At 41.0% G+C, this 10,190-nt stretch overlaps 1 protein-coding gene across 1 annotated transcript; it reads left to right on the forward strand.

Moving 5' to 3' along the window:
* The first annotated feature begins 7,787 nt into the window (after window positions 1–7,787).
* Window positions 7,788–9,241, forward strand: LOC129651342 (nucleosome assembly protein 1-like 1). The gene has a single exon (XM_055580086.1). The coding sequence runs from the start codon at window positions 7,910–7,912 to the stop codon at window positions 9,077–9,079; it is 1,170 nt and encodes a 389-aa protein (XP_055436061.1). The 5' UTR covers window positions 7,788–7,909; the 3' UTR covers window positions 9,080–9,241.
* Window positions 9,242–10,190: the final 949 nt, after the last annotated feature.

Genomic DNA, 10,190 nt, shown 5'->3' on the forward strand with positions numbered 1-10,190 from the left:
AAGGACAGGTATTCCCCCAAGTCCTTCCTGCATCTATCTGCTTCTCATATACCTTCTGCTTTGTAACTCTCATTCATCGAACCCTGGCTTTCCTCCCATCCCACCCCCTGCCCCATCCTAGAGCACTTAGCACTATTTGTTCCTATTTATTTATTGGTGTGATTTTTATTTGATGTCTATTTTATTCGTCCACATATGTCCAACCAGCACCTTTCACAGTACCTGATCCAATGTGTGTGCACAAAACTTTTTCTCTGGGATGTGTGAATGAGTGTAAGTTGTCATCAAAAAAAGTCAATAGTCAACCTAAGAAAACAATGGAAATTTTTATTCCAGCCAGCTGGAGGATTATGATTCAAGAAAGTCATTCAGAAAACTCTGAGCACTGCTCTGTTAGAGGTCAAGTCACTTGAGTTTTTGAGACAAAGTGTATTACATCAAAGTAACATGTTGATGGTTTATATAGTCCAAGGAAGCAAGTTGGTTACTGTGACCCCTTCCAGGATTGAAAGAGAAATGCTATCTCCTAAGGAATTATCTTGCTGGCGCCAGGAGAAAATCTCCCTCCTTCTCTTTTTTTTTTTTGAAAGTAGGCCTTCCTCTGTCTTCTAGGGGATGTAGTTAATGTATAACAGGCTTCCCCTGTGGCTCAGTGGTAAAGAATCCACCTGCACTGCAGGAGAGGCAGATTTGATTCCTGGGCTGGAAAGATCCTCTGAAGGAGGAAATGGCAACTCACTCCAGTATTCTTGCCTGGGAAATCCCATGGACTGAGGAGTCTCGTGAGCTACAGTCCATGGGACGGCAAAAGAGTCAGACATGACTTAGCGACTAAACAACAATAACAAAAACAGTTAACGTAAAATGCAGGTGTACAATGCGCACTACAGGGAAGAAAGTAGTGGTTCAAATGGGCAGAGAGAGAATTTTATGTTTAAATTTTTTCCTGCCTTAAAAATAATTTTATTTCATCCAAGTAAACCACTTCCTTACAATGATACAACTGCTTTTGTTACCCAACTGAACTTGGGTCCATTTGGCCAACTCTATTCTGGCCTGGAGAATTCCATGGGCTCTATAGTCCATGGAGTTGCAAAGAGTCAGACACAACTGAGCGACCTTCACTTTTCACTTTCACCAAAGCCAATCTGCTGACATTAGGTTGTGGGGAATTGTGATGTTTATTGCAGGTGCCAAGCAAGGAGATCAGGCAGCTCATGCTCAAAAAAATTCAAACTCTCCAATGACTTTCAGGGAAGAGCTTTTAAGGGCAACATTTGGGGTGAGAGTCGCAGGGGACATGACTTTCTTCTCATTGGTTGGTAATGGTGAGGCAACAGGGTGGTGTTTGGGACTCTTAATCATCAACCTTCTGGTTCCAACTATCAATTTAAAAAAAATGCACAATGTGAGAGCTGCAAGTTAAGTTTTATTGGGGCAAAATGAGGACTGAAGCCTGGGGAGACAGCACCTCAAATAGCTCTGAGAAACTGCTCCAAAGAGCCAAGGGGGCAAGGTGAGTGTATATGTGATTTTTGGTGAAGGGGAAACACATGCAGTCAAGCACACATTTTTCCAGAAAGTTTCTACTAGGCTCATGAAACCTTTGCTAGTCACGAGGAACAGTAGTCACCATGAAGGATTTTGGTGCTTTTCTAGATATGGGGAGATACAAGAATTGGGCTCATAAAATCAGTTCCTGAAAACATCTGACTATCTAAAAATCTTATCCTTCCAGTTTTGCTCCCAAGCACCGAGTGCCTCATGTCTGGTCTCCACCCTCAACTCCTTTCAGGGAGTATTGAAGGTCAGCAGCTCCAGCAGCATGCAACTTAATCCTTGTCGTGGTTGATAGGCAGATGGCAAGTGCCAATTTGTAGTTGACGCAAACTAGTCTGGGGTCTATGTGCTTGTGGTCAACATGTATGGCCATCCTTCAGCTGGTAAGAGGGGTCTTATTTCTTGCAGAACAATTCGAAGATTTGTGTCGGACCATATGTATATCCCTGGAAGAGGTACTAGTGCTCTGTTTTGCTGCTGAGCTATTGTTTCCTGATTACTTTTCTTTTGTTTCTGTGTTCCCTTACTTTCCTCATTAGTATCTGCTTGAGTCTGCTCTGCAGAATTCAGGGAAGATCTAGGAGGCCAAACCCTTTTTCTACGAATAAGAAATGGACACAAGGTGGGGGGGGGGGTGTTGTTGTTGTTTTTTTAACCCAGGAGGGCCCTACTGGGTCTTGTTTGGTTTCAATTCCCCTTTTCTTTGATTCTCCTCATATATCATGCTAAATGCCTGGCTGGATGACTCACAAGCTGGAATCAAGATTGTTGGAAGAAATATCAATAACCACAGATATGCCACCCTATGCCACAGGGTGCCACAGATCATACCACCCTAATGGCAGAAAGCAAAGATGACCTAAAGAGCCTCTTGATGAAGGCAAAAGAAGAGAGTGAAAAAGTTGGTTTAAAACTCAGCATTCAAAATACTGAGATCGTGGCATCCAGTCCCATCACTTCATGGCAAATAGATCAGGAAAAAATGGAAACAGTGACAGATTTTTTTTTTCCTCGGGCTCCAAAATCACTGTGGACACTGACTGCAGCCATGAAATTAACAAACACTTGCTCTTTGAAAGAAAAGCTATGACAAACCTAGACGGTGCATTAAAAAGCAGAGACATCACTTTGCTGACAAAGGTCCATATATTCAAAGCTGTGGTTTTTTTCAGTAGTCATGTAGGATGTGAGAGTTGGACCATAATGCAGGCTGAGCACCAAAGAATTGATGCTTTCAAACTGTGGTGCTGGAGAAGACTCTTGAGAGTCCCTTGGACAGCAAGGAGATCAAACCAGTCAATCCTAAAGGAAATCAACCCTGAATATTCGTTGGAAGGACGGATGCTGAAGCTGAAGCTCCAATACTTTGGCCACCTGAGGTGAACAGCCTACTCACTGGAAAAGACCTTGATGCTGGCGAAAATTGAAGGCAAGAGGAAAAGGAGGTGACAGAGGATGAGATGGATGTACGGCCTCACTGATTCAATGGACATGAGTCTGAGCAAACTCTGGGAGATGGTTAAGCACAGGGAAGCTTAGCATGCTGCAGTCCATAGGGTCACAAAGAGTTGGACATTATTGGCGACTAAACAACGAAGGAGGATAGGGGCAGGACAAGAAAGAGAATAAAGTTAACGACAGAGAGGTTAATCATAAACTCAGCAAGGGAACTCGGTTTTAGGGAGATTAGATTTTACTTTAAAGAGGGTATATGTGGTTGAGGCTCAGTGGTAAAGAATCTGCCTGCGATGCTGGAGACTTGGGTTCCATCCCTCGGTAGGGAAGATCCCCTGGAGAAGAAAATGGCAACCCACTCCAGAACTCTTGCCTGGAAAATCCCATGGACAGAGGACCCTGGCAGGCTACAGTCCATGGAGCCCCAAGAGCCAGGCGTGACTTCGCAACTAAACAGCAACAAAGTACAACTACAACAACAACAACAAAGCTAATAAATGGAAAGATTATACCAAGTTCATGGACAGGAAGACTCAACATTGTAAAGATAGTCATGCCTCTCAAATTCATCTATAAATTCATTTCAATCCCAATCAAAATCCCAATTGAATTTTTATTTGACAAGTTACATCTAAAGTTCTAATTTTCGCAAGAGTCAATTAAAAAAAATTGCACAGCATGAAAGTTGCAAGTTAAGTTTTATTGGGGGCAAAATGAGAACCGCAGACCAGGAGACAGCACCTCAGATAGCTCTGAGAAACTGTTCCAAAGGGCAGGGGGGGAGATCAATATACGTGTGATTTTGGTGACGGGGAAGTACATACAATCAAGCACATATTTTTTCCAGAAAACCTCTGCTAGTCTCATGAAGTCATGAGAAACAGTCGACACCATGAAGGATTTTAGTGCTTTTCTAGATATGAGGAGATACAAGAATTGGGCTTATAAAATAAGCTTCTGAAAATATCTAACTATCTGAAAACCTGTCTTACCAGTTTTTTCCTGAGCACAGAGGGCCTCATGTCTGCCCTCCACCCTGAACTCCTTTCAGGGTGTGTTGAAAATCAGCAACTGCATCAGCACATGATTTAATCCTTGCAGAGCTAGATGGCGAGACCCCATGGCCAGTGCCAATTTGTGATTGACACAAGAAGCCAAGAATAGTTAAAACAGTTCTGGAGAAGAGGAGGGAAATTGCTTATCAGAATTCAAGACTCATGAAGTGATAGTGATTGATGTAATCATTAGCTACTGACATGAAGATATTTGGGTTGGCCAACAAGTTCATTCGTGGTCAAGAGGCTGTGCTGCTCTACCCAAGCAGTAAAATTCTGTTGTTGTTCAGTCACTAAGTCATGTCTGACTCTTTTGTGACCCCATAGGCTGTAGTCTGTCAGGCTCCTCTATCCATGGCATTTTCCAGGCAAGCATACTGGAGTGGGTTTCCATTTCCTTCTCCAGGGGATCTTCCCAACCCAGGGATCGAACTCGGGTCTTCCACATTGGCAGGCAGATTCTTTGACCACTTTCCTGGGAAGCCCAGTAAAATACCACTCAGTGGTTAAAAAAACAGAAAGAACATACCTGGATGGATCTTAAGGGCATTATGCTGAGTGTAAAAAGCCAGTCGCGAAAGGTTACAGGTGGTATGATTCCATTTATGTAACATTCTGCAAGTGAAAAATTAGAGGGGAGTGGAAAAGACCCGGAGTTGCCAATGGTTAGGGTTGGGGGAGAATGCGACTGTAACGCTGTATCACTACAGTAGTGATAGACGTACCAATGTAGAACCACACACACACACGGAGAGACACACATTGGGCCTGTTGTTGTTCAGTCACTAAGTCGTGTCTGACTCTGTGATGCCTTGGACTGTAGCATGTCAGGCTCCTCTGTCCTCTACTATCTCCCAGAGTTTGATCAGATTTGTGTCCGTTGAGTCAGTGATGATATCTAACCACCTTAGCCTCTGCTGCCCCTTACTCCTTTACTCTTCAATCTTTCGCAGCATCAGTGTCTTTTCCAAAGAGTCAGCTCTTCCCATCGGGTGGCCAAAGTATTGGAGCTTCAGCAACAGTCCTTCCAATAAATATTCAGCATTGATTTCCTTTAGGATTGACTGGTTTGATCTCCTTGCTGTACAAGGGACTCTCAAGAGTCTTCTCCAGCCCCAGTTCAAAAGCATCTATTCTTCAGTGCTCAGCTTTCCTTATGGTCCAATTCTCAATTCGTACATGGGTACTGGAAAAACCGTATCTTTGAAAATATGGATCTTTGTCAGCAAAGTGATGTCTCTGTACAAATGTCAATTTTCTGCTTTTACTAGCATGGCCATGTGGAATGCTGTGTTGGGGCAATCTGGAGAATGGTATATAGGAACGATCTCTACTGTTTTTGCAGCTCATAAGTCAAATTATGTTGAAGTTTAAAAACTCTTTTCAAATTGCAGTACATTAACTAATGAATCCAATCGCCCCTTTTATATTTATATGGCTGATATTGTAGCTAAGAAAATGGTATTACTGATGAGATGATGACAGGCATAAGACACACCTAGGAATGCAGCTGGTGAATAGTTTTACTTAAACTTTAGATACTTTTATTTGAGTCTATTTGCATGTATTTGGGCAGGGTGTGTAAGTATTTCTATGGATTTAGGGTTGCTGCAAGAACCGGTCACTGATACTAAAAGCAGCCATGGTTTATTTCCAGGCTTTAACTTGGGAGCAGTGTTTTATTTGTAAACAAGTTTTGGTTGCTAAAAATTCAGAGCTTTATTTGCTCAAAATATAGGATGCTGCCATTAAAAGAAAGCATTGGTCAGCTTTCACTAGGTTTGACTTGCAACAACAAATATTTACTCCAGAGCTGCAAGTCGTCTGGGAGTCTGCGGTTTTCCAACTCTGCTCCCCTCTGTGGGTAGGTTGTGGGCAGCTCTATGCTCTCCTCATTCTGAATTGTGGGTCTGCTCGACTTGCTTTCTCATTCCAAGACCTAGACCAAGGCAGCAGGCACTCTCAGGACAGCACTGTTCTCCAGGTGGAAAGCAGGAGCAAGAGGGCTGGTGGGAAGTTTGCGGCACCTCTAGAGTCTCTGCTCAGATATGGCAGACTTCATCTCTCCCCTTCCACCAGCCAAGTCCCACGGCCAAGTCCAAAGTCAATGAGGTGGGGAATTGTACTGTCTGCAGGGCAAGATTGCAAAGATGGAAAGGGAATGAATAACTCAGCACAAATAATGTGACCTACCACACAGGATATATATTATTAAGTTCAGGGCATTACACTTACATTTTTTATAAGTGATGTATGTGGAAACAGAATAAACTTATATGAGTTATATGAGCTTGGTTACTTGGGCTTCCCAGGTGGTGCTAGTGGTAAAGAATCCACCTGCCAATGCAGGAGATGTAAGAGACTTGGGTTTGATCCCTGGGTCAGGAAGATTCCCTGGAGGAGGGCATGGCAACCCACTCCAGCATTCTTGCCTGGAGAACCCCATGGACCAAGAACTCTGATGGGCTACAGTCCGTAGGATCACAAGGAGTTGGACACAACAGAAGTGACTTAGCAAGGCCCTTGAGTTACAAGAATTCAGAAGTGAAATGGTTGTTACCAGGATATAAATTAACATAGCTATTCAAATTGGAAAGTGAAATCCTGCTTTTTTTCCCACAGAAAGTGAGTCTAATTTGTATATGATTGTGTGTGCTTAGTCGCTCAGTCGCATCCAACTCTTGGCGATCCCAAGGACTGTAGCATGCGAGGCCCCTCTGTCTATGGGATTTTTCTGGGCAAGAATATTGGAGTGGGTTGCCATGCCCTCCTCCAGGGGATCTTCCCAACCCAGGGATTGAACCCAAGTCTCCTGCATTGGCAGGCGGAACACCAGGGAAGCCTAATTTGGATGATTACTTTGACAATAAATACTGATTTTGCCAATGAGGTTATACAGAGATGTCTCCCATAAGCCAACTGAGCTAAATTTGTAGTGTCAATATTTTGACACACCTATAGTTAAGTCACATAACAGAAAATAACTTTCCTTTCTAAAAGGTGTATTTATATAGTAAAGCAACATAATGTTTAAATATTTTATATATATAAACATGTTTATATATTATATATAAACATGTTTATATATTATATATAAACATGTTTATATATTATATATATAAACATGTTTATATATTTTATATATATACATGTTTATATATTTTTATATATATTTATATATATAAACAGGTTTATATAGTAAAGCAACATAATGTTTATATATTTTATATATATAAACATGTTTATATATTATAAACATTTTATAATTTATATAGTAAAGCAACATAAATATAAAATAAATAAAATAGAAACATAAGAAATTGGAAAAAATAAATTGTCAGATGTACTGAAATCAACAATATTTTCATTTTCCCAAGTCTTTCTGAGTATATGAGTCTTAAAAGATGCTTCTCCATGAAAGATATTTAGTTATCATTTGAAAATTCTAATACAGACTTTTTGGTGTAATTCTTGAGAGGTGAACAAGCAAATGGCACTACAGGCTTGAGCAACAAATGCGTTTCTGAGCCGGGTGATTTCCAGTTCTTTTACCATCAACAAAATTGAGTGAGAATCAAATCAGGCTGCCAACTGACACGACATTCAAAACAGTTTCCTGTGCTGGATCTTTGTGCAATTTTTGGTGACTTTGGTGAAACTTGGGAAAGTTCACAGAATTAAGAAACTCTGCCCTTAAAAATCCTTTATTCCGCTTTTTTAGCGCCATCTGCTCGCGGCCCCGCCTCCTGCTCCTCCCGCCGCCGCCCTGAGTCACCGCCTGCGCAGCTCCGGCCGCTCGGCTCCCCGCGCTCGCCACCGATATCTGGCATTTGTACAACATGGCAGACATCGACAACAAAGAACAGTCTGAACTTGATCAAGATTTGGATGATGTTGAAGAAGTAGAAGAAACTGGTGAAGAAACAAAAATCAAAGCGCGTCAGCTGACTGTTCAGATAATGCAAAATCCTCAGATTCTTGCAGCCCTTCGAGAAAGACTTGATGGTGTGGTAGAAACACCAACAGGATACATTGAAAGCTTGCCTAGGGTAGTTAAAAGACGAGTGAATGCTCTCAAAAACCTTCAAGTTAAATGTGCACAGATAGAAGCCAAATTCTATGAGGAAGTTCATGATCTTGAAAGAAAGTATGCTGTTCTTTATCAGCCTCTGTTTGATAAGCGATTTGAGATCATTAATGCCATTTATGAACCTACAGAAGAAGAGTGTGAATGGAAACCAGATGAGGAAGATGAAATTTCGGAGGAGCTAAAAGAAAAGGCCAAGATTGAAGATGAGAAAAAGGATGAAGAAAAAGAAGATCCCAAGGGAATTCCTGAGTTTTGGTTGACCGTTTTCAAGAATGTTGACTTGCTCAGTGATATGGTTCAGGAACATGATGAGCCTATTCTGAAGCACTTGAAAGATATTAAAGTGAAGTTCTCAGATGCTGGTCAGCCTATGAGTTTTGTCTTAGAATTTCACTTTGAACCCAATGAATATTTCACAAATGAAGTCTTGACAAAGACATATAGGATGAGGTCAAAACCGGATGATTCTGATCCCTTTTCTTTTGATGGACCAGAAATTATGGGTTGTACAGGGTACCAGATAGATTGGAAAAAAGGGAAGAATGTCACTTTGAAAACGATTAAGAAGAAGCAGAAACACAAGGGACGTGGGACAGTTCGTACTGTGACCAAAACAGTTTCTAATAACTCTTTCATTAATTTTTTTGCCCCTCCTGAAGTTCCTGAGAGTGGAGATATGGATGATGATTCTGAAGCTATCCTCGCTGCAGACTTTGAAATTGGTCACTTTTTACATGAGTGTATAATCCCAAGATCAGTGTTATACTTTACTGGAGAAGCTATTGAAGATGATGACGATGATTATGATGAAGAAGGTGAAGAAGCAGATGAGGAAGGGGAAGAAGAAGGAGATGAGGAAAATGATCCAGACTATGACCCAAAGAAGGATCAAAACCCAGCAGAGTGCAAGCAGCAGTGAGGCAGGATGTATGAGGCCTGAGGATAACCTGCACTGATCTACCTTCTGCTTCCATGGAAAGGATAAATTTACATCATTTGACAAGCCTATTTCAAGTTTTTTGTTGTTTGTTTGTTTGCTCATTTTTGTTTTTGCATCCTATAATAAAAATGTCGTATAATTTTAGTTCTCAAAAAAAAAAAAAATCCTTTATTCCTGTCTATCTACAGGAGCAAAGTCACTCAGAAGCCACATCCATAACAGAAAATAAGGACAGAATTGATGCTGAATCTTGCCTCTGCCAAGTAATATGTAACATTCATCCATGGCAAACTGATAACAAATTAAGCCCCATCAACCTTATGGAGCTGCCTTTACAATCAAATTTCACTTTTTAAATTTAATAATTATTTATTAAACAAATCTCTGTTATAATTATGTTGCTTTGCTTAAGTGTATACTAATAATTGTTGCTGTAACTCAAAGCAGAAGAAAATTTTAACTCTTAGAGCCTTACTTTCATAAGAAATTTTAAAGCATGAGTATTTCAATCTATATACATATTTTTATTGTAGAAAAATATCATTGGGAGAGCATTGCTGCTGCTGCTGCTGCTAAGTCGCTTCAGTCGTGTCTAACTCTGTGCGACCCCATAGATGGCAGCCCACCAGGCTGCCCTGTCCCTGGGATTCTCCGGGCAAGAACACTGGAGTGGGTTGCCATTTCCTTCTTCAATGCATAAGGTGAAAAGTGAAAGTGAAGTCGCTCAGGCGTGTCCGACTCTTAGCGACCCCATGGACTGCAGCCCACCAGGCTCCTCCATCCATGGGATTTTCCAGGCAAGAGTACTGGAGTGGGGTGCCATCGCCTTAGCATTAGAAGGCTTCAAATATATGTTAAGAGAAATTTTATTAACTAAATGGAATGGAAATATAAGATAAATGAGAAAAATAGCTACATAAAATTTTGGCCTGCAAGGAGGAGTTTGAGTATTTTTAAAGTGGATAATAGCAAGTATCAAATTACTGTGATATTTAGATTCCATTGGATACATGTTGAAAAGTGGAGTAACAATTTTAGTTTTAAATGATATTTATAAGACACTACATTCTTTGCAGCTATCAGTCTGAAC

Source organism: Bubalus kerabau, chromosome 4, assembly GCF_029407905.1.
Source record: "Bubalus kerabau isolate K-KA32 ecotype Philippines breed swamp buffalo chromosome 4, PCC_UOA_SB_1v2, whole genome shotgun sequence".
Lineage (NCBI taxonomy): Eukaryota > Metazoa > Chordata > Mammalia > Artiodactyla > Bovidae > Bubalus > Bubalus kerabau.